The 24,412-nt window shown below is 46.1% G+C and overlaps 1 protein-coding gene across 2 annotated transcripts in view; it reads left to right on the forward strand.

Annotated features, from left to right (window-relative positions):
* The window catches only part of Ssp3 (SCAPER domain-containing protein short spindle 3), a 186,089-nt gene that overhangs the window by 19,276 nt on the left and 142,401 nt on the right, over nt 1–24,412 (forward strand). For both annotated transcript variants that reach the window (XM_077700065.1, XM_077700064.1), the window contains exons 8-21: nt 2,579–2,645; nt 5,672–5,801; nt 10,305–10,416; nt 10,656–10,796; nt 12,015–12,116; nt 12,537–12,590; nt 15,182–15,324; nt 15,763–15,844; nt 17,156–17,311; nt 18,646–18,747; nt 19,708–19,838; nt 22,048–22,113; nt 22,180–22,419; nt 22,723–22,846. In XM_077700065.1, the coding sequence (XP_077556191.1) occupies nt 2,579–2,645; nt 5,672–5,801; nt 10,305–10,416; nt 10,656–10,796; nt 12,015–12,116; nt 12,537–12,590; nt 15,182–15,324; nt 15,763–15,844; nt 17,156–17,311; nt 18,646–18,747; nt 19,708–19,838; nt 22,048–22,113; nt 22,180–22,419; nt 22,723–22,846 (1,650 nt within the window). The remainder of the gene's footprint in view (nt 1–2,578; nt 2,646–5,671; nt 5,802–10,304; nt 10,417–10,655; nt 10,797–12,014; nt 12,117–12,536; nt 12,591–15,181; nt 15,325–15,762; nt 15,845–17,155; nt 17,312–18,645; nt 18,748–19,707; nt 19,839–22,047; nt 22,114–22,179; nt 22,420–22,722; nt 22,847–24,412) is intronic.

A 24,412-nucleotide genomic window follows, 5' to 3' on the forward strand; every position in this document is an offset into this window, starting at 1 on the left:
AGTGGCTTATCAAGCACAACGTTCTAAAGCAAGAACCGCGTGGAGCGATTTTTCTCGCGATAACGTGCAGTGTACGACGTAGGCGCGGCGATGCTGGCCCGTATACAACTGGCGTGGTGAGCGGCACGGTAAGAGGCGGCAACATGGCGTCGACCCTGGCCGTGAAGTGAAGCAGCTCCAGTGACCGCTTCTAACTGCTCACTGAAATGCTGCATGAGGTGCAAGTGAGGATGCTCACACAAGAAAAGAGCTGATAATCTGGGTGAAAAAAAAAATTTTAACTGCCATTTACGTTGTTTGGAAAGCGTCCATCAAAAAAATACCGCGATGGTAAGCCTAAACATCTCTGGTGCGGCCAGCCTGCTGGTCTCAGCGCTTCGGATCTCCCGCCATTAGGTGCGCGTCTCCGCATTAGTGCAAGTTGTCAGGCTCCTCCCACTGCCACGCGAAAAAGCCACCGCGAGCGCGGAATCGTCAACACAAGCGTGAAAAAAATCCACGCGCAACGCCGACGTCCACAAATCGTGTGCGAAAATGGGGCATGCGGTTCACGCTTAATAGAAACAACTTGCCACGCGCGGACGGGGAGGGGGTTTGCAATTGTCCAAGGTGCGTCAAGCAAGGACAGTTGTGGTTATCACTTGCACGCGAACTAAATGGTGGCTGTTTTCTTGTGTATCGAAGTTAGAGGAGAGCACGGGGTGCACGCTGCGTTAAATGGCCGATTTCATCCTTTCTTTTTTCTTTTGCTATGCTAAAATGGTACCTCAGCAGCGCCAGTCAATCAGCAGACCTGCCAGAAAACAGCACTATAAACAGTATTGTGCTTCGGCCAACCACTTTTTAAGCGGTGTGCTTATGCATTGAGTTCTATGGGAGGCGAACCGGTGGACACAGAAACCCGCGTTATATCTGGTCCCGCACTATAAGCGGTTACGTAATAAGTGGTCTACACTGTATATAAATACTAGTGTCTACCGGTTGTTTTTGGGTAGTCCAGGAAATATTTTTTCTTGCCACATAAAACGATGAATGCTAAAATGTAAGTTATGAAAGAATGGAGGAAGAATGGGGCTTTCCAACCGTAATAATTTCGAACAACAGATGCTTTAGGAATTTTATCAAAAAATTGTGAAAACAACAAAAAGTAGCAAAAAAATATGATGATAACCTCAATGCTACTTTGCCTACGGTAGACATAAAAACAATTTGAAATAGGTGCTTTGAAGATAAAACGCTTATAGAATAATACTGCAAATATGAGTTATGTAAGTACAAAAGTTATTTACATACAAATCTAAATACAAACAGCTGCGCGTTGCTCCGGAGTGCTACGGCAAGGTCAGCTTTGGGCCGTCTTCGGGAAGAAAACTTGACTCTGTGCAGCTGGCGCCAAACGGTCTTGCCCGAATGTAGTCAACATGCTGAAGACAAGAGCTGTGGCCATTAGAACAGGACCGGATCTGTTTACAACAACGCGTGCCCGTGATAGAGTGACCGGAGAAGAAGGTGAAACTCACTGGTGCACACTTGGTGAAGGTCCGGGACGACTTGACGCCCTTTCGCTGTCCGTACTAAAGTCTGATGAACTGAAGTCGTCTTATGTGTCTGTGCTACTACCATCATGCACAGATTCAAGCTCAGATACATTGGAATCCATTGAAATTCGATGTCGCGTGAAGCATCGGCGAGTGGCGGCGACGCCATAACTGAAATCACGTGAGTTTGTCTCCCCGCCATCAAATGACATTTAAAAATCCCCTCGCAGCGGAAAAACAAAACTCGAAAGCAAGACTGATAAAAAACTTCCTCTTTTACCATTTGGATGGCGTTAGCGATCCAGACGCGCTCGGAAAGCGCCAAAATTTTAATTTGTATTCATTGATAGCATACTATCCATGAAAATAGGCGCAGTCATGAAAGTGTTAAGCTGACCTGCATATAATGTGTTACAAGTAACGACGCTTACTTGCAATCAGCTGCATTTTCATTTAATTTTGGGGCGGAGCAGTCTTGTAATTTTATTAAGTAATGGCAAAGTAATTCTGCTCCTCTCTATGGGTAATACCGTATTTACTCGTGTAATGAACACACTTTTTTTCAGAAAATTCGGCATGAATTTGGGGGGAGGGTCCAAATATGCAGGAAAAAATTGCAAGAGATGCGGAAGCAAGCGTTTTGAAAGTATTGTGTCATTTTATTGATGTCTGATGCCAAACATAAGTGCTTTAAATGTATTGCCCTAAAAGCAACACATTACTATTGTGATCAGTTGTGCTAATGGAAGTACAGTTGCAATGATAATTTCTTACATTTCATTTGTTGAGTAACTGTAAGAGCAATTCGGTGCTTCTTTTTCAGTCAGATGTACAAGTCTGCTACTAATGCCTGTTCTGGTATTCAACGGTTTACTTTTTTTTTTTAATGCAGTGAAAAATCTGGTTTTACAAAACCCCACTTGAGGCTTCTGTCAACGTAGCGAGAGCAGGTCAACTTCACAAAAACTGAAGCTAACTTCTGTGCCTACTAGGAGCTCAACGATGGTGAAGTTTCTGCTGTTTCTTTTCAAATATTGCAGGAGGCAAAACCAATGTCGCCATTTGAGGAGGATGTTGCTGATGGCCAGGACCCTTCAGCTCTTGAGGGTAAGATGCACTCCACTAGTCCTTACCCTATAGTTAAACCTAGTTATGATGAAATTGAAGAGGCGCCTTGATTTGCTTGTTATAACCAGCATTTTTTTATAGCCATAGTGGGAATTTACTGCAAATATTATGTACTGTGTGTACCGTAAACATATAGCGGGTAAAATTGGATCTCGCTGCATGGTGGTACATAACAAAATAATTGCATTACGGAGATAAAAAGGAAAAGTCACGTGCCTACATTATTACAGTTCAAAATAGATTAGTACAGTCAAACCTCAACATAACAAAGCCGGTAAAATTCACAATTTACTTCGTTACATTGAAATTTCGCTACATTGAAATTCGCAGTTAAAATGAAGTGTGAAGCAGTTCCTGCAAACAAAAACGTGGCGCGCATACACGGCTGGCGCTCTGTTTCTGTTTCTGTCGGAGCTTAATCGTCTGCGTTGGCACCAGCGTGAACTGCATGAAGCGTTTTCTGCACACAAAAACGTGGTTCGTAGGCCACAGGCGTACTGATGCAGCCAAGGAAGACCATCCACGCGGTGTGGGTAGCTCCAGTGACCGCTTCTAACCGCTTGCTGAAACGCAACATGAGGGGAAAACGAAGCTGTTAATGTGGGGAAAAAAAGCGGATAATGTGGGTGAAGTTTGCACTGTAAAATGTCATACATGCCGCTTAGGAAAGCTCCCATCAAATATCCTCTGCGGTGGTAAACCTAATTGTCTCTGGTGGGGCCAGTCGGCACCCCGAGCGCGTTGAAGCTTCTGCCATAAGTTGCGCGTGGAGCCACTAAATTAAGCTAAACCTGATCTAGTGGCCTGATCTAGTGGCTGTAGGTGCGCGCCTCCTCAATTTCACAAGTCTTCAGGCTCCTCCCACTGCAGTGCGCGGTGTAAGTCGCTTTCTGTGCGAGGCAGAAGCTGCTGCTGGCGCACAATCGCAAACGCGGGCGTGAAAAAAACGTGCGTGCAAGGCTCATAAAGACCCACAAATGCTTTGCTGCGCACTTGCTGGAACAATGGAACCCAACAAGCGCGAATGAACTCGAACGAAGGGCAAAACGGCGGCATGCGGCGGCGGCATTGTCATCATACACAGTTTGTAGGCAAGGAGCTTGTAGGCAAGGAGCTCGCTCACAGACTCCGTGGCTCGCTGCATCTGTGGCATTGGGCGGCCAGTGTCGCTGTTTGCATTTCGTTGAGACCCCATTTAGGCGCTTGCGTCTCCCAAAATCTACTTCTACAAAAATTTCGTGCGTATTTGTCCATGAAACTTCGTTACATTGAAATTTTGGCAAACGAGACTTCTTTACACAGAAGGTAAAAATACATGGCACGCATACACCTGAAGTAAAAAAAAAAATTTCGTGGTTTGTTATGTCGGGGGTTTCGTTACATCGAGGTTTGACTGTACTCGTATTTCAAACAGGCGTTCCTCCAGAGAAGTTTGAATTTGGTCTTTGATGCCCCTTTCTGATGTGGACGATGGCTCGGACAGCTTCATGCAGGATGCGGCAGCTTTTACCATAGGCGCTATCTAGTTGCGTTCTTCCGCCTCCCGCCGGGCACATTCATGCGGCTCAAATCATGGGCACAAGATGATAAAAATAAGGCTGAAGCACACACACAAAAAAAGCCCCACACAACTTCAACAGCGCGGCTCCCGTGGTGCACGACGGCAGATGGCAACAGCTGTAGGCGAGCACGCCGCGGCCGTGCATGCTGCGTGCAGTGGCTGCGTGCCGTGTGCAGCGAGAGAAAGGTGGGAGTGGCTTTGCAGATGCAGTGGACACAAGTGCACCGTCCAGCTTTATACGCGTTGTTGGAGGATTGCATGGCGGGAATTTTGAACTGCTAAATACAGCTGTCGTGTTGCGCACTGTCTCAAATCTGCGTTGCGCACTGTTGTGAAATTGGCTCAAAATTTTATTTTTTTAATGAAATTTGTTTGTTATATCCCGTAATGGGCAAATTTTAGCTTGTTAAAATGAGGTTTTAAATACGCTGGTGTCTATGGGGTCTTTCAAGGGGAATTACCATTTGCTCATTATATTTATTATTTCATTATAGCCCATCTCGTTATAACAGGGTTTAAGTGTTCTTTAATCTGGCAGCACCACAAAACGAAGCCACATGTTGTAGGTTTGGGGAGAACTGGTGCATTAATTTTGTGGTCACTGGTGTGTGGCTAGTTGTTGGAATAATTGGATGAGTTTTGCAAGTGTCTCTGTATCTAAGCCTTGGGCCACTGCTTTTCAGTGACAAAAATATTTCACGGGGATTGTTTGTTGATGTCCTGTGTTAGGTTTCACTAGTCAGCCTTTGTGAATAATGGTGGTGGTGGTGGTTGTGGTAGGGATGTTTATTAACGGGCGGACATAGGTTTGCGTGGTATCCTGGCAGTGACTTCCCCGATCAGCACCTCCTTACTGCTATATGCGGGAAATCACTAAGGGAAGTGCTTGTGTCTCTCAAAAACCGGAGGATCAGGCACAAAATGCCTCTCCTTGTAATGTAATAGCCTTTGGGGAAAATGACGTCGTCCAAAGAGGCATGCAGAGCGGCCCTCCTTTGAAGTTCTTCAAGCAAAGCTAACCACTCCGTCGCATGCTCTCGGTAGTCCATAAAAAAATGACCGACGTCACCTGTTACACCACGTTTGGGCACAGAGGTGAGGAGATAAGGTCCAGCTTATTAAGCCACTTTGGAGTTCACGCTAAGTTGGTGGGGCAGTGGGCAGTAATGTGGGGCAGTAATGATGCCTCTGTCCTCTTCATTCCTTTGGTAACACAAGGCTTGTGTTGTGGTTGCCAAAGAGATTGGATATGTATTTTAATGATGGTTTTTAAAGTGCTAAAATATGTGCTAACTTTTTTTGCCTTGCTTGATGTACCGATCATTTAAGTTTCTTTCTGCGGTTGAGGATTGAGGATAGGCGGCCTTGTCTTAATTGACTTCTGCTGTGTCGCAAAGTATCTTTGCCTAGTGAGATCTCAAAAGTGGCCTCCTTTCAACTGCAGCTGAAGAGATGGTTCACGAGATGGGACTGAGCTGGGGGGAGGAGATGGACTGCTTGGAAGAGCTGGAGCTGCGCATTCCCGGGAGGGCCCTGCAGATGCACGAGAAGCTCTCCTGCGCTACGCGCAAAAGGTGGGCCTCTCCAAACTTCGCACGTCGCAGAGCACCTCGTGTGACTGTTGCATCGGAGACTGCATAGGTCGCTAAAGGTTCAACTTCCCAGAACTTGCTGGCCTCCTTCATAGGCCTCCTGCGCTGGAGTTTTGGCGACATGCAGCGCCCCTAGCGGCCGACGCCTCTGGGTAGTGCAAAAGCAGACGACCCTCGCCGCCCTCCATGTGTTTTGAATTACAAGCCAGAGTGAAAGTTGGTTGTGGTGCTTTGTGGCGTGTTTAAATGACTGCGTACTGTATGAAATAGCTCTTAAAGTAGTTGCAGAGGCTAAACAAAATAATATCCGCTAAAAGAAGCCGATCTGTCGGCTTTCTTTTGAGCGAGCTGTCGCGGTGGTCGCGGCGTGGGACAGTATCGCCAGGTCGGGTGGTTTAACTGTTTGACGACAGTTACAGTTTTTTCTTCTTGCGTACGGTCGACAAAGGAAAGTTCACGAGTAGCATAAACACGGAACGCTGCTCATCTTATATCCTGAGGTAACTGCAAAAGGTTGCTTCATCGGGAGCATGCAAGCGAACGCAAGAATTGCGCAGCCGACTCAGCTGACACTGCTGGCCTGGCACCGCCTTTGAAACGAGTGGAAATTTTGTTTCGTATTTTCGCAAACTAAATGATTCTTGCGTAACGTCTTACGCCGCACGATTTACGAACGGCAGGGTACATGTATACTAGCGAGTAGGTGGGGCGATAGCGCCAAATAAACATATTAAGCGCTATTAAAGGACGCAAAACACGCACCAAATCACACGCCCGCTGCCTGCAGAGATGTGTACTTCTATAACATCACATAGCACAGCATAACATAACACAGCCGCATACACGGCGCGCGGCCCCGAATATTTACATACGATCATCACTGACTGTATTGGTTTTCTAGTGCAGGGGTCGTCGAATCTGAACGCCGACACGCCAGTTTTGACTTCAAATGGAGTTAGACAGCGAGACAAGAACAGAGAATTGGCGTCCTCCAGTTAAATCCCCCCCCCTCTTCACACTTCGCCAGATTATTGTCAAATGTTATTAGAAATTCGCAGAATTTTTTCTCTTTGCATTCAAAGCCCCCCTCCTCCTCCCCACCCCCCCGATTTGCCGTCCAGCCCTCCGCCGTGTCGGCTGCATGGAACTCGGCCGTGGCTGACCCTCATTCTAGGCTATTAAGTGCGAACTGGGAATTAAGTGCTATTAAGTGCGAACTGAGCGAGCGGCCTCTTAGTTCGCCTGACCACTTTGTTTTACGACCACTAATTACGGAACCGCAAAACAGATTTCACGCTTCTGAAGGTCGCGGCATTTTGTCACTGAGACACGCAACAAAACGGCAAGCTAACGCTGCACCATGTATTCGTAACGGCGACGCAAACGAGCACTTTTTAATGAAAGTGCACGCATAGTGTGCAGGTACGCAAAAGAGCGGTGCACCGCAGCAGGCGAGCCTGCGGTCCGCCGGACTCGCTGGCTTTTTAAAGCGCGATCATCGCTGATTGCATCACTCTTCTTTTTTGATCGGCTGTTTTTGAGAAGTCTTTGTCATCTAGAGTATTAGTTTAAACTAGAAATTTTGCTTAAAATTTCACTTCGTACGACCATCGATCGGTGAACCTGCGAGTAGCAGACGCCGTCACGGTCCCGGCACTTTCGTCGGCGCTGTAAACGTGTTTGGCGCTGCAAAGCTTTTTCCCCCTAATGCCGAGTTGATCGCTGAAATAGATCGGACGCGTCGGGGATGAGCTGGTGACCACGTCGCAAAATAATCGGGAGCGTCGAGCTCATTTTGCTTCTGTCAACATGGGATCCTATGGGACCCGCGCAGCTTTGTACTACCCGGAAGCCGCTTGCGCAGCGCCCCCTGGGCAGCGCAGGAGGCCTATTACGGACACGAATTCTTTTTGCTGGTCTGTGCGTTTTCTGGGGAAAAAAAGCTAACAAGGTTCTGACTATTGTGCGGGCCTGTTGCTGCTTATAGCTATTTTTTTGTACAGTAAGTTTAAAAATATACTGATTGGAAAGCCCAGAAAACAAGAGCTACAAAGCGTGAGCTTTTATTGAGGTATTCACTCGTGTGTGTGCTCAAGTGGTGAAGATGCTTTATTGTACTGCTATTTCAACATAGGCGTGGCTGAAGGTGCACATACCGTATACAGTCAACTCCTGTCAATACGAAGTCCATGGGGAGACCCCAACGAACTTCGAATTAACAGAACTTTCAATTAAACTAAGAGCACAATGGCAGCATTGTTAGTAGTTTGCAACACATCTCCCTTCTTCAAAATGTCGACTTCCGTCCCCAAGCCAAGCATACGGCACAGGCTGCCATGATAGTTTAAATTTATCGCTAAAATCGAAGCTTGCAGCGTTTACCACACAAACCGCTCACATGGCGCTTTGCACCACAACAACAAAGGTTGAGGGCCTCAAAGGAGAGGGACGCGTTTGCTGGCGGGACTCTCACTGGGCCTGCCACTTTTTCAATGGCTCCGAGATTAGTACAGACGATGGCGCTGTTTTTGCTATCTAAAATTTTGAATTTTTATCAAGAAGGCACACTCACCTCGATGCTTTTTATTCAAAATAACTTCCACTTAGCGGATGTACAGTTAAACCTCGATGTAACGAAGTCGGTAAAATTCGTAAACATTGAAATTTCGCTACATTGAAATTTGCGGTTATAATAAATTGTTCATGCCGTGAAGCGTTTCCTGCAAAAGAAAACGTGGCGTGCATATACGACTGGCGCACTGTTTCTGTTTCTATCGGAGCTTAGTCGTCTGCGCGGTCATCAACGTGGACCGCGTGGTGCGTTTTCTCCCCACAAAAACGTGCCCCGCAAGCCACAGGTGCGCTGACGCAGCCATGGAAACCACCCGCACGATGCGGGTAGCTCCAGCGACTGCTTCTAATCGCTCGCTGAAACGCAACTCGAGGGGCAAACGAAAGGGGCATGCAAGAAAAAAAAGCTGATAAGGTGGGCGAAATTTTCACTGTAAGACGTCATATGCGCTGCTTACGAAAGCGCCCATCAAATATCCTCCGCGGCGGTAAGCCTAATCGTCTGGCCAGCCGGCATCCCCGAGCGCTTCGAAGCTCCCGCCGTAGCATGCGCGCCTCCCAATTGGCGAAACTGGTCAGGCTCCTCCCACTGCTGCGCGCAGTGCGAGTCACTTCATGACTGAGGCAGAGCCACCGCTGGCGCACAATTGCGGGCGTGGGTGTGAAAAAAAAATACGCATGCAAGGCTCATAATGATTCACAAATGCTTGCTGGAACAATGAAACAAAACAAGCATGAGCAAACTCGAACGAAGGGCAAAGCGGCGGCATGCGGCGGCAGTGGCAACACCAGAGGTGATTAGGCTTACCACCGCGGAGGATATTTGATGGGCGCTTCCGTAAGCGGCGCATATGATGTTTTACAGTGAAAATTTTGCTCAACTTATCCGCTTTTTTTCTTGCGTGCCCCTCTCGCTTGCCCCTCGAGTTGCGTTTCAGCGAGCGGTTAGAAGCGGTCGTTGGAGCTACCCGCATTGTGCGGGTGGCCTCCGTGGCTGCATAAGCGCGCCTGTGGCTTGCGGCGGGGCGCGTTTTGCGTTTTTGGCGGGAGAACATGCCCCGCGCGATTCACGCTGTTGCCCGCGTAGACGATTAAGCTCCGATAGAAATAGAAACAGTGCGCCAGCCGTGTATGCACGCCACGCAGTTTGTAGGCAAGGGGCTCACTCACAGACTCCGTGGCTCCTTGCATCCACAGCATTGGGCGGCCCGTGCCGCCGTTCGCGTTTTATTGAGACCCCATTTCGGCACTTGCGTCTCCCAAAATCTACCTCTACAACCTAAATTTCGTGCCTAGTTTTTCATGAAACTTTGTTACATTGAAATTCCGGCAAACGAGACTTCGTTACACAAAGGGTGAAAATACATGGTGTGCATACACTTGAAGTTACAAAAAATTCCGTGGTTCGTTACATCGAAGGTTTTGTTACATTGAAGTTCGTTACATTGAGGTTTAACTGTAATGTGTTTTAGCTTCAAATTATCAATCAGTTTCTTCTGTTGGATTGCATATGAAATTGCCGAGACCAGCACATTACTTCCACATTCCAATTAAGCGACTTCGAATTATTGAGAGTCAACTGTACTTGAGAATCTTGCATTTTCCTGCATATGGTGACACAAATTATACGTCCCCAGTTATGTGACAACCTGCTTCTTACAACAGATCCCCGCAGTCCCAACAAACTCCCATAGAAAGAATGCACTAAAAATACCCTGGTTATACGACGCAGGCGTACACATGGCCCATTTCATACGGTGGCTCATGCACCTAAAAGTACCATTTCTGCTATTATGTACTATCTCCACGCGGCTCTGGTGCAAGAGGGGCTGCACATTATTATTATTTTTTTGTATGATTCTGCCAAGTTTAGCCTATGGGAAATGTGGTTTTGTGTTTTCCTGCCCACTGTAGGCCCCTGTCGGAGACAATACAGCGTCACAAGGAAAGACAGGCCAAAGCACAAGAGCAGAGGGAACGTATTCGGGAAGAGAAAGCGCAGCGGTGCCGAGACCAGTCCAAAAAGGTATGTCTCCATTTTTGGGTCCCTGGCTTTGCTGACAGGGAGGCGACCACTGAGCAAGTTGGAAGCAGGGTGGTGGGGGTTGTTTTGTCAGCTAAATGCAAGAGCTTGAATTCTCCAGCTTAGTCTTGCTATCATCTCTGTTTTATAAAAACGCATTCGGACTGCTTACAGTGTTTCCTGGATAGGTTATTTTGAAGCAGTTTGTTGCAGCTGCAGACGTTCCCTTCTCCTCTCTTCAGGTGGAAGAGAAAAAAGCGCAGCAGGAGGAACTGCAGCTTCAGCGGCGGCTCGTCTTGGAGAAGAGGCTTCAGCGGGCTGCTGAAAAGCGGGAAATGCAGCTGAAGAACAAGGTCAAGAGGGCCCACGATGAGGAAGAAAAAGTTAGCACTTTGGCCTGCCCTTCACTGTTCATTGCGCTTTTCTAAATGAGACATTTCAACTTGCATGCAGTTGCTTTTGAGAGACTGCGCACCGCTTTGGAAAACTTGCAGCCATTGCGTTTTGGTGCATTTTTTAACCAGTCTTTTTTTTCTTTTGCTTCTAGCTTAAATATAGGGCCACTTTGACGTGTGACGAAAAGTGTGCTTTTAAAGGGGCCATGAACACAAAACACAAGTTTGGTTCATTCAAAAGATTGACTCGTTAGAATCATACTGACACCACTTTTAACTCGCGCTTCGCTAAAATAAGCTATGTAAGTGGGAAAAAAAAGGAATGGCCTTGCAACCCACTAGCTCATTTTCCACAACAGAACCTATGATGTCATATCAGCCAACCCTGTGATTGGCGGAGGCCGGCGAAAGCAAACGCAAATTAGGCAGAGCTTATAACGAACAAGCTATTTGTGCTTAAATTTAGGGCACGTTCTCTTTATAGTAGTAAGAATGGGGGGATAAACAGTGGAAGTTACGAAAGCACATGTAAACATAGAAGTACCGATGTATACTGTTGTTGGTACTGCGCGCATATGCTTGCTTTAGCTGCACAGCAGTCTGCCGCTTTTGAGTTGTCTTACACACACTGGCCAATTGGCGTAAGTGACGTTGTCTTACGTGACCCTATTTGTCGAGGATATATTATGTTTCACGAAACGATTACTTTCTATACGGTAACAAAAACAAGCCAGGTGCAAATACGGTCAAAAACTAAAGCAACGGCAGACAGTGGTCCATGCATGAGTATGGTAGCGCCATCTGGGAAGACTGACAGCAAGCAACGCTGCAGCCGAATCACGCAGTGCAAGTTCGTTTGCATATGCGCGCTTATGATTTCATTGCTCGATTTGCACAATTTGGCAGGAGAATCAAAATTTTATCCTAAATTTATTAATTTCTTAGTGAATACGGCATCATTTGCTGCGAGACAAGTGCGAGGAGCACTATAAAACACAAAATGTTTTGAATAAAACAAACTTGTATTTTGTCTTTATCGCCCCTTTAAGTAGCCCCAAATGTTCAATGCACATTAGTGCACCGTTCATTTTTTAGTGGATGGTGGATTGTGCACGTGCTTCAACAATTTGCTGCCGTTCTTGCAGACCCCGCCTTGCATGCGTACGTATGTGCAGGCAGCACTGCAAAATCTTCCACCCTGTGCAGGTCAACGAAATAGCCTTCATTAACACCCTGGAGGCTCAGAACAAGCGCATTGACCTTCTGTCCCGTGAAAAGGACCATGAGGCACGCCTGCAGGATATTCAGGTGGCTGGACACCCCCATCTTCTTCTGTGCTCTCTGTGTTTGGCCTCTGCTGCGCCTGGCATGAGTTCGTTTCGTTGACAGCGAGGTTTAATGTGAGCTTTGATGCTTTGCATGTCACGCAGGGGCTGTGCGCTTCTCGCTTTCTTTTATTTGTTCAATTCATTTCTAAAATCTCTGGTGGGAGATTAGCACTTACCTCAACCAACCAGAGACAGGCTGAGTTTACACATATATATCGGTAAGGGAACATCCTTGGGCCCATAATTGTGCTGGCCTAGCCTTAGTGTCATGTTGTACTAACTTAGGGTCGTGGTATACTTCGTGGGTTTATTTTCGAGTCCTTGGTCCCAGAGCGTTACATTTAAGTGTGATGTGTCATTTTCTTTGTTTACATCCACTTGTTTTCCTTCCTTTATTCAGGAAGAAAGGCAGAGAAAATTGGAAGAAAAGGCAGCCAAGGAGGCCGCTGCGGAGGTCAGTTTGGAGAAAACACTCCGTTCTATAAGATTGCTGAGCACATCTTGCTCTTCAGTCATTTTGTGCATGCATACAATTTTTCGTGCTGTGAAAGCATTGCAGGTAGTCGTTTCGTGATGGGGATCCTGCACCGTAGTGGCTGAACTGTATCTCGCGAAAGTACAGTTGAACCTCGTTATAAGAGACACTATTCACCCACATGGTTGGCTGCCCTCTCTTTCTCACTAATTTGACTTCTTTTATAACAGACATTGGATTTAGCAGATAGTAGGTTGTGAAGGGCAAGTTATCATTGAATTTTGGTCTACAAGCTCGCTTGTAAGAGACATTTTGGCTTGTAACAGACGAAGGGGGGTTACAGACGCATGCAGTCTCCATTTATTATAACTTCAACAAATGCAGAGTGGTTCAGTCAGCTATGAAATGAGGACGAGAAGCCCTGCCAATGGAAATGCAACGTACAGAAGTGGTTAAAGTGTAGCGACAGAGTCGTTCAATGCGTTTCTGGTTATGAAACTCCCGGTCAAGTTTTGTTAGGGGACAAAGGCCACTGCGAGGGGCGCCACCGCAGATGGTCCCTTCAAATGGCGCTGTTCGTTTGAAGGGAAAATGCACACTCGATGAAAGCCTAAATGGCTTGGCCGTGATGCTCCGTGCTTGCATGCCGTAGGCGCCGAGATACCAGACATTTTCTTTGAACATGGAGTGAGGTAGATATAGTAGTAAGTGACATGCGGAACAAATTTCTAACACCTGTTAGGAATGAACTCCGTGCGAAAAGCAGAGTAGACATATCGACGGGGTACGAAAGGGGAAGTTTGCACGGGTGGACCATTTCTTTCCAGCTCCGTTCGAAATCAGCTTCTTCAATGCTCTCCTTTTATGCATAATTGAGGTGCAGTGCGGTGCCATAGTGCACTTTTTCAATACGCTGAAAGCTGGCTTGACATTATTGAACTCTACAAAATGAAGATTACTCTCATGAGTGTCTCTGGTTTCTGATGGACACAAGTTGGTTGTAGAATTCAACTTTAGATGGGGAACACCAGTTGGAGTATTTTTAAATAATTCTGGGCTTTGTACATTGCTTGTTACGAGTGCGCTCACAGAAACGCATTCACAGCAAGCATTTGTATGTTCACCTTTTTACTTATTTATTTTACATATGATATTAACATAGTTGACATAATTACAGGCATATGGCGATGAGGCTTTTTATATAGCGCGGTTATTTTTGGCCTATAATCCCCAGAAACAAAGGTAAAAAAAAAATGTCTTCAAAACAAAAAGGCTGGGGTTTTAAGAGCTATTTTACAGCCCAACAATGTGCTTGATTACACAGCAACCACCCCCCCCCCCCCCTCCAAAGGAAAAGAAAACAAACTTGGAAAATTGTCAGAAAAGAAAAAAAGGTCTCCACAGCAGCTCTCACTTGCTTGGCTTTACCTTCACTCGCTGGAAATTATGAGTATGTGAGAGGATGCATATTTTGAATCTCAGGTAATTTTTGTGAAAATTTTGTTTTTTATGTTTTTTGTTTTTCAGAATTCTGTCTGACAAATTCTCTCCATTTACGCTATTATAACGATTAAATGTGGAACTTCCATCAAATCTTCATTTTTATGGAAATGCAGGGCATTACACGATCCTGGCTGTGGAGGTACTCGCCAAAGAATGCTACGCATTAATAGCGACGTTTTTTCGCCATTTCCTGTGTAGCCAGACTGGCAAGGCAGGAACACAGTAACAGCATGTCCGTTCACACGAAATTTTTTGTCATTCAGAAAATGCCAAGTCCATTTCAGCAACCCATGACACGTAAAGTGAAAGCACACTGCTGATAACGCAGCGAGCGTCTGTTCCCTGGCGACTGCCCTCCGACCACTTCTCCGGCTGCCCTCTGATCAACACCAGTGCTGCGGCGCAGCCTCCCTGGGCAGCGCTTCCATAATGCGACGGTGGAGTTTTATGGCCAGAAAAGCATTGAAGGACTGTGGTACCGCCAAGCATACAAGCGCGACCACACATGTGGGCTACTGCGAAAGCCAAGAATACCGGGAGTGTGCAGTGGCCTGTCCCGATCGCGTAGCTTCCAATCAAGAGGCATTGCAAATGTTGAGTTCTGCAAGCCTGATGAATAGCCAGAGCACACAGCAGAAGAAGCTGTGAACTCTGGTGGTTCATGTTCATCAGGGTTGTGAACTCGACATCTACGATTCTTCATCTTCTGCAGACAGTGAAAGGAGAGAACACTTGCAGAATCTGTTGTAAAAAACAGTGCAAATACAGTCATGAAGCAAACAATGATGCAGAACTATTTTATGAAATCTGGGGGCCAAACATAAATTAGAATGAATCTTTTGCAACATGCTGTAGCGTTCTTTTGAACTTATTTTAGTTGTATGGTGCCCACATTCAACTAGGGGTTGATCAGTTAGTGAAAACATAAAAGAGACAGAAACTGCTCCTTGGTGCACGTCTCTTATAAAGGTGTTCAACTGTGTGGTATTGATTGATGTGCATTCCCAGCGTGTTCTGCAGGAGTGGGGTCCAGTGAGGGGCCTGATGCGACACGCTGACTGTTGCAGGAGCGGCGCAAGGTCCTGGAGGCTGAGCGCCAGGCCAAGCTGCTGGAGATACAGGAGAAGAGGAAGCTGAAGGACGAGAAGGTTCAGCAGCAGCAGCTGGAGAAAGAGAAGCTCCGCCAAAGCCTCCTCAAGCAGAAGGAGAGGTGAGGGCGTGCAAGGCTCACACTGTACCACTGCTTGGATGTTGCTTCCTAAACGGACTTTGCCAACGGGCACATTCAAGGGTCTGCTTCCTTCAAAAAAGTTCTTTGTGCCTGCGTTCTGATAGAGAGGCCGCTGAACCTTGTAAAGGCCTAACAATTGTGGAAAGTTTTCAAGGTTCTCTTTGCACAGACGTTTTGGTAGCTGTGTGAGCAGTCCACAACGAGCCTGAAACTAGGAAGTGCAGAGACTTGTGTGTTGGTGTTTACAAGCTTGCGTTATTCTCAGTGAGGTTTTTAAGGGCCATCAGTTTGTTTGTTGTAGTGCAGATTTAGTGCTTTCATGCCATTCTGAGAAGGTATGACTCCGATAGTTTCCACCAAGCCTTGTAACTTCTTTTGGGTTACAACGGGCTCTGTTGGCAATCCTTTTCACCTCAGAGAACGCGAGCAACGTTTGACTGCCCTCAATGCTGCTCAGCTGGCCACTGCAGAAGAGCTGCAGAAAAAGATACAGCTCAAGGTAAATGGGGCGTATGCATGAAGTTTCATACTGTGTCCTTATCTGGATGGCAGGGCATGGCATCTGTTTTCTTTTCTTATCTTTTTACTGGGGGGTTGCAGAATTGAGAAGTCAGCGGTATAACCAGCTGTGAGCCGGTTAAAATGGGGCATGTGCAAGGTCATTGCACTTTGTTTTATAATGGTCAAGACGTTTGGCAGGGTAAGCAGCCTACTGGTTAGTTTGCAGCAAGCAGAAATTCTGAAGCGGGAAGTGGATGTCAGCAGGCCTAAACCAGGCAACCCATGTGATAGAAAACCTTGTTTTGTCTCTGCAAAGCACACAGGACTCGGCTACTTAACAAACTTATGTGTGTGCACCACACCGTATCTTCTCTTTCAGTTTCATTTTTTCCTAGCATTCACATCTAGATTAGCACTTAGCCAGCCAAGCATTTCACTGGGTGGTTAATGCATTTTTTTCTTTCTCTCTCTCTTGCCTGTGAGTGCATGCCAAACACTTCTTTACGGGATTGTTCAGGCTCAGGCAGGCTACCTGTAAGGAGGCTCTCAGCACCTCAGTTTCAGCTGCTGGTAATTCCTTGCGGTGCAAATTCGCAAGTTCCTGCAGTGTACCTCACTTAGAATGAACACATTCGAATCAGAACCTTGTTGTATCAGATTCTTGCTGCACATAGAGTTTGGGGAGGTTGAGACACAGTACAAAAGGCACTTCCAAATTATTATTTCTAGTGTATATGTTTTTCTCTCTCCCTCTCCTTTTTTCCTTTATGCTTTCAAGGTGGTGTGGGTGCACCTGTTTTCTGCAGATAAACTAATTCATAGGATAAGAATGGTACCCCTGCATGTACATATTAGAAGCCAAAAAGCTCCTGCAGATTACAACTGCACCCTCAGAACTGTTGTGAAAGCACAACAGGCTGAGTTCCACTATATGCATTGTACATAGTGACCGTTTCAGCTTTGCAAGTGTGTCGACCCGATTGGCTGCCAATTTGGTGGACAACACCACTGTATAAAACACAAAACCAGAGGAGTAAAGCTCTCTCTATGCATGCAAGGCATGCTGGTGATTTATGGTGAAATTGTGTTCAAAGGGTTATTAGTGTTTTGTGTCGCAAGCTTGAATGGGTGGTGATGCTGTTGGGTTCCTGCTAAATTGTTTTTGTTGCACACCTGATTCTCACGTGCACGTGCATGGCCTTTACATTTCCAGTACTATCTGAACTCCAAGAGCATGCGAGACGGTCTTGTCTCCGTGCCCTGTGCTTTCCGCCTCTCACTGTGCGTGTCCTTCCGTTTATGAAAACAGCAAGAAGAGAGTGCCCGGAGGCATGAGGAAAACATTGAGCAGATCAGGCTGAAGGCATTTGAGCTCAGTATCCGCAAATGCTCTTCGAACAACGATGACGCCCCACACCACCAGCCGTACGAGACAAAGAAGATCTGTTCCCTGTGTAACGTTCTGGTAAGCTGAGAGTTTGACTCGGGCACACTTGGGACACTGCCTGGGTAGTCTCTACAGCCCATCCTGTTGTCATACGATCAAATGTTGTGAAATACATTTCTGTCTGTAACTACGCAAAAAAATTGTGGTTGATTCCTCTGTCATAGGAATCGGTAAAACATGAAAGTGAAATGTGCAGCGAAATCTGCAGAGCATGATTTGTGGGTCGGCGGCTGTCTTGTGGGTGTGCTTGGCGAGCGACGTCCTGCTGGCAAGTTGCTTCGGCAAAGGTGTACTGGCGTAATTACCTGGACGGATATGATGTCAGTGAAATCTTGGGGTATCGCGGCATTAAACACTTTCTTGTTAAAATATAAAACCTGAAACTAAGTATAACGTACTTTTTACTACTATAGGTTGCTTCCCCGCAAGAAGAACCTGTGTGCAGGGGTGCACCCTTTACAGGCCGCTTGCTTCGTTGTACTGGCGTCACTTCCGTGACGGATATGACGTCAGCGATGTCTTTGTGTATCCGTGAATAAAACACTTTCGTGTTAAAATTAGTGAAAACCTTGTGGCCATGAAACCAAATGTGATGTTCTTACTAGGTAAAAGAGCGTAAATTTGGGTGCTAGGCTTTGTCACTAATGTCTATGTAAGGTTTGATGACATCGCTGAGACAAATTTTTGTTTTAGGGAGTAAAACTATGTTTATGGCCCCCCATGTCAGGAATACCATTTGAAGGTTATTTATGAGCGTTTTTAGGAAAGCTTTGAAAAAATGTTTGGTGATTTTTTTTTTTTTTTTTCACTTTTTTTTCTTCATAAAGTGGGAGCTTTACCCTTCAGGCCAGCACACGAAACTCCAAAAGGAATTGTTGTCTTCCACAATGATTTAAAATTTATGCAGTGTACTGATAAGCTGTGCAATCAAATAGGATAAAAAATATCTGACATGTTTGTGGGGAATTATTCTTGAAAGACTGCCAACCCACTAAAACTGCTTTTTCTCAAGATTAAATTCTGAGATAGCTGGCCTAAATGTAAAATATTACGAAGGAATCCAATAACTTGTAGTTGCTTCATGCCTTGCTATCTAATAAAGCAGTGTGCAAAGTTTCAGGAAAAATATTTCAATCGAGTGACACTTTATCAGCTTTGTGTGACAAAAAGGAACAAATTTGCCTTCCGAGAAAAATAAGAATAAGGACTCTAAGTTGCAATATGTACCAACCATGGCGTAGCCTGCAAGTAAGCCAGTAACTCTTGAATGGTCTGGCTCTTGTTCATTAGGTAGAGTTTCAAATTATTTCTCCCGTCCTAACCTTTTCTTGCTGTTTTTCCGTGCCTTGCAGATTGGTTCGGAAGTGTACCTCCTCAGCCACCTGAGGGGCAAAACACATCAGGAGGCCATCCGGGACAAGTACCAGGGGGTGGCTCCATCAACTGAAGAGCTGGTAAGCTTGTTTTTTAAAGCTCTGCCAAGGTTATTTCTCTTGCATTCAACTACAGAGAAGTACAGTTGTCACATGTTCATGGATATAAAGCAAGTTTTGTTGTTCTAATTTTCTTCCTCAGAATGCACCTTGTGTTACATTTCAAATATAATGTGATGAAGCGATGATGTGATGATGTGATCATCACATCACATCAAATGTGATGTGATGAAATATATGTGTAGCTTAGTGATGACTCTGCTCGTCCACCCGTCCACCCCATCCACCTTGTCCTGCTCTCGCAGTCCTTCAAACACGTATCCTTCGTAAAATTCAAACAAATGCATTCACCCCTCTGGTGCGTCTTTTCCACCTTCGAGGAGACCCCACAAGCCCCAATTGCTTCTCTCCCTACGCCAAACTCGAGCACTGGATGTTCCGTTGTCCCACCTCATTACGACCTCCAAACTACCCCCACTGACCTGCTGGCCTGCTTGGCAACTGGCTCCGGAACATCAGGCCACTGGCTTTCTGGATGCCTATTATTCAACCCTGATAAAACTTTTGACTACTTTAGGAGTGCTTGTCATGTTGTCTTTCCGGGGTTTGTCTGTTTAGCACTAAAATCATCTCCTCAGACTTATATTATAACACCATTTTTTTTTTTTTCAGCTGAAATTGCAAGCAACTGAACCTCAAGGGTTTAGAGCTGTGCGGGGAAAACCAACCTTGCAGTGTCGTGGGGCCATTTAGTTTCTTTGCCCATTCCACTGGCACCTTGGCCTATGAAATCTCCCTAGAAATTTTCAGCGACTGTACAATGTGGGATGGTATTACGAAGCTACAGAATAATTTCACGTGGCTGTGACCAAATCATGGGAAATGTTAACTGCCTTCTCGAGAGTGTACTGATCCTCCTGTATGTTGGTGCTTGTGTACGATTCAGCGATGTTTTCTACAAGGGGGCCCTTTCGTCTGCAGGAATCGTACAATCTGAAGCACATTGTGGATGCATCAGCCGACCATCTGGATCCCAGCATAGCCTTGGACCGGGAGCGGCAGAAAGCACATCGCAAACGGTGCAAGAAGCTGAGGCACAAGATGGCCAGCAGGTGAGTTGGGGTGTTGGTAGTGTCAAAGCTTCTTGGTGTCTTTGTGTTGGCTCGTTCATTGATTCGCCGATCTGTGATGAGGGAAGGCAGTGTGGTGGGGAAGGTCTGAAACTCCCATATAAAATAGCATTGTCAGAATGAACCTGGTATCGTAGTTTCTCTAGATCATCCACCAAAATCGGCGTGCTTGCCAATAAAATTTGTGCGTTCACTTGTTTATTGGCGTAAAAATTTTTTAAGACTTTTAAATGAGTTTATTTTTTCTACGGGCTAGTGCTGAAGCATTCGTGAGAAATTGTAAAGTCCAGTTTTCTTGTTGGAAATTGCAAAGTATTCACTTCAAATTGAAGCTATTTGAACAAAATCATGTACAGTAGAATCCTGTTGATAGTTCCCAGTTCATACAATTTCCCAGTTACCACGCTCTCAATTGTAAACACTACAAATACCCCATAGTGTTATAGTGGTTTTTCCCTGGTTACTACGTTCCTGAGTAATAATTTCCCAGTAAGTACATGCAAAATTTAAAAAATTTTATCCAACTACGACCAGGTGATACATTTTATGGTGAACAAAAAATGTGCTGACATGCGTGTGGACTGAGCCTCGGTGCGTGTGGTGTAATAAGCAGGCACCGAGTGGCGGTTGGTCCACCTGGGTCACTGTGGCAGCTTTCCCGCAGTGCTGGGCTTGCCAGAGTCACTTGGCTGCCTTTAGCCAATTTTGCCTGTGTAACGACGTCCCAACGTGCGAAACCCTAACCTTCGAAGAAATCGGGGCGGAATCACACCATGAAGCAGCGCCAGCGCTGGACTAAGCCTCTGAGAAAGATGGCAGCGATGACAGGGAGGAAGAGGTGGTGTCTCCGGCGGCCACGTATGCTCAGGGTGTAGTCGACTTGAAAACGCTGACTCTCATGCGAAGGACAATCCCAGTGTGGACAAAAGTCTGCAATGTTTAGAAAAGGAACTCTTGCTCTCAAAGGGCCGCAGCATGCGCCGGCAGACGTCGACAGACATGTACAAGTAAAAAGTCCATTCAGAGCTTATGTTCGGTTCTCAGTTGATTTTTTTACTGCGTTTTTTTTTTACTGTGATAGTATGTTTCTCCCTCACGTTTTTTTTTTTTTTAACATATTAATGAGGTCCTACCACGGAGGAAGGAGGGAGGGACAGGAGGGGAAACGGGAGGGGAAACGGGAGCATCCTGGGGCAGCCTGATAATGTCACAAGCACCTGGCAAAGGTTAGGTTTCCGGCATCGGGTGGCAAGCGACAAAACTGCGTGGTCATTGGCATGGCCGGGCTAGGCATGCACGCGCCCAATCCATCCTGGCCGCGGCCATGGAGCTGCCGCGGCATCCCATCGGCATTTCACCGGGCTGCCGAAACATTCCGCGGCTGAAGCGAGTGCGTGCGCTCTCCCGTGCTTCCACGGGTTGAAGAGCCTGACTTCGCAGCTGTTTAATTTTCAGGCTTTAAATTGCGAGTGAATGAAGGGGGCTTTTAAAGCTGTTTCTGTAAAAAGTAAATTTATGCTCCGACGTTTCGGCGCTCCGGCAAGCGGCGACGCGGTGTTATCTCGAGTGCGGCGCGCTCGAAGCGAGCCGAGCACGCTGAACACTTTGTTGGTTATGTAACAGTGCACTGAAAAGGGCCCACATTTGCCGACACAGCGTGACCATGCCGCGTGCACGCGCCTGCATGCACTGCGTCCGAGACAAACGCGCCCAGGGATTTATATACACTCCCCCCCCCCCCCCCCCCTTCCAAAAAAAAAAAAAAAAGAAAAGAAATTCTGGATAAACCCCTGAGTTACATGCCTTCCGTGTTGTGGCATGCAGCAGCTCGAGCGCATAGTGATTCCCGCCTTGTGATGAATGCTGCAAACAGCAGTAAAGCTTGGAATACATTCAACCAGGTGCCGCTGTCGCATTCTTCACCACCTCAGCTGCGAACCTTCATAGTTTGCCGTAGTTATTATTGTGACTTTATCTGGTCGCTCAATCCCGCCGTCCACAATGGGCGTTTCCTCTTCTATTATATTCTTGCTCCATGGGTTCTACTGTTTGTCGTATTCACTTTGTACAGCGAATATTCATTATCTGTGCAAGCCTAGTAGTATCGAGGCTGGGCGAGTGCTTAGACAGGGCTCTGTCATTTTGAGCGAGACTTCACAATAGACCGGAACTTCTTCTTCCTTGCTTGCAGGGGCAAACTATACGAGAAGAGCTTTGTGGACAGGTCCAAGCCAGCGGAGTCCAAGAACAAGTTCAGGTGAGAGCCAACAGTGCGTCTCGCCATGCCCTGGGTGCTAGCATCCACCTTTGCCTCCCCTGCCAGGCTGGGCAAGGCGTTGAAGGAGGTGTCGCGGTGCCTGGCGAGCCAGGGCCAGGGTCCCTGGGAGGGAGCCCTGGTGTCCAGCCTGGACCGGGCCCTGGGCGAGCTGGAGCGCACCCTGACGCTCGGGGGCAGCCCCGAGTCGGACTCGCTGCGCGCCCTGGGCGGCATCGGCGGCCTCTCGGAGCTGCTTGAGTGCCTCTTCAAGTCCACGGCCGAGCTGCAGCCGGTAGTGCCTCCACGGTGAGCACTGCTGCCCACTGGGACCGCCCTGGAGAAGGGCGAGCGGGAACACGCCTGTGGAGGGGGCACTTTAATTCCTGTCATCGGATGACTAGTGGCCTTGTGAGGCTTTCCTAAGGTAGCTCACTCCGCCATCTCTTGATCTCTTGAATCCATTTTGGCTCGCATCCATTCCTGGAAGCGTCTTCGTCGTCTTCCTGGTGGGAATCAAGCAGAGTAAAAACTTTTGGCCTGAAAAGTCGCGTCCTGGGGCGGAAAAAGAAACTTGTTTTCGTGGCCTTGAAATCCTGCGGTCCCTTTCAGGTGCCTCGTGCGGGCCTGCACCGTGCTGAAAATGTCGTGCGAGAAAAGCTACACCAATTGTGACTATGTGGTCCTCAGCAATCGTGTTGGCTACCTGCTGGACATTCTTACGCACCGCCTCAATGTAAGCAGCCACCACACGTCTTGTTTCTTTATTGCCGTTCATTTTTCGTTACCATTTGTTACCACTGTTGTCATTGTCGTTGTTGAAGGTTAATGTTACTCTGTACTTATAAAGACATTCTTCTTGCCACTTACTTTGCCCTACTTCTATGCTAATTGTTCTATGTATATCATTTTGCAATGGACCAGACATTACAGTCTATTAACCATTTAAGGGGGGAGGCTGGTCTTAGACAAACTTTTTTATTTTTCAAGCTATTGAGATGAAAACTTCCAAACAGATGTATTTAAGCATTCTGATTTCAAATATCAATTTAGATTTTGGATATCACAAGTAGTTCTAATTTCATACAGATTTCATTGTCAAAAGCCTATCCCCAATTTAAAAAAAAATCTGCTTTAATGATGCTTCTAAACTGCACTTCATTGCATTGCTTAGCAACCAGGGAGTGCAATAAAAGTATTCCCATGCTTCTAGCCTTCCTACAACCAATTGTATGAGGGTTCAAACAACAAAGTTTGAACAAACTTCGTCCTCATACAACGAAGTTTGTTCAAACAACGAAGTTTGAACCCTCATACAATTGGTTGTAGGAAGGCTAGAAGCATGGGAATACTTTTATTGCACTCCCTGGTTGCTAAGCAATGCAATGAAGTGCAGTTTAGAAGCATCATTAAAGCAGATTTTTTTTTAAATTGGGGATAGGCTTTTGACAATGAAATCTGTATTAAATTAGAACTACTTGCGATATCCAAAATCTAAATTGATATTTGAAATCAGAATGCTGAAATACAACTGTTTGGAAGTTTTCATCTCAATAGCTTGAAAAATAAAAAAGTTTTGTCTAAGACCAGCCTCCCCCCTTAATGTTAATTAGATGAAATATCTTAATTTTTGCAGTAGGTTTCTTTTTATTTTTATTTTTTTACTCACTGGCTTTCTCTTTGCGATTGTTTATCTGTCAGCTGCTGATGTATTTTAGTGCTGCTTTCTTCTTTTTTCCTCTCAGTGCACCAGCAGCAATGCCTCAGCAATGGGCACTTTAATAAACACTGATTGATGTGTTATTATTATTGGTATTGTTTTTGTTGTAAAAGTACTGCTTTAATTCTGGAGCATCACAGCACCAGTAGAAAGGTTGTTTGGGAAATTATCTGTTACCACACCTCCAAGTGGGCGTGAAGACAAAGTTAAGACTTCCACAATTCCGAAACTCACCTTGATCTTAAGCCTCAAGGTCCTTCAACAACATATAATGTTATTATAGAGTTGCTGTCAAGTTGTTTAATGTATAAATGTTTGTGATTTTCATGTGTCAGCCTTTGTCACTGCCTTTCTAATAGTTCTCTGATTTAGCGGGCCCTTTCTTTGCATGATAAATTCAGGGCTTTGTGCTGGGCTTTCACAGGCCCCGCCAGGCATTGCGTGCCTTTGGCTCCTTCCGCTACAGCAGGCGCTGTACACTGTCTCCTGAAAAATAAAGTATTGTATTTTTTGCCAAACTTGATGTTGTCAAACGCAGTCTTTATCGTTGAGGTAAAATTTTCCCCTAAACAAGTTTGATTG

Source organism: Haemaphysalis longicornis, unplaced genomic scaffold (genome assembly GCF_048455015.1).
Source record: "Haemaphysalis longicornis isolate Haplotype H1 unplaced genomic scaffold, Haemaphysalis longicornis Haplotype H1 scaffold_2, whole genome shotgun sequence".
Lineage (NCBI taxonomy): Eukaryota > Metazoa > Arthropoda > Arachnida > Ixodida > Ixodidae > Haemaphysalis > Haemaphysalis longicornis.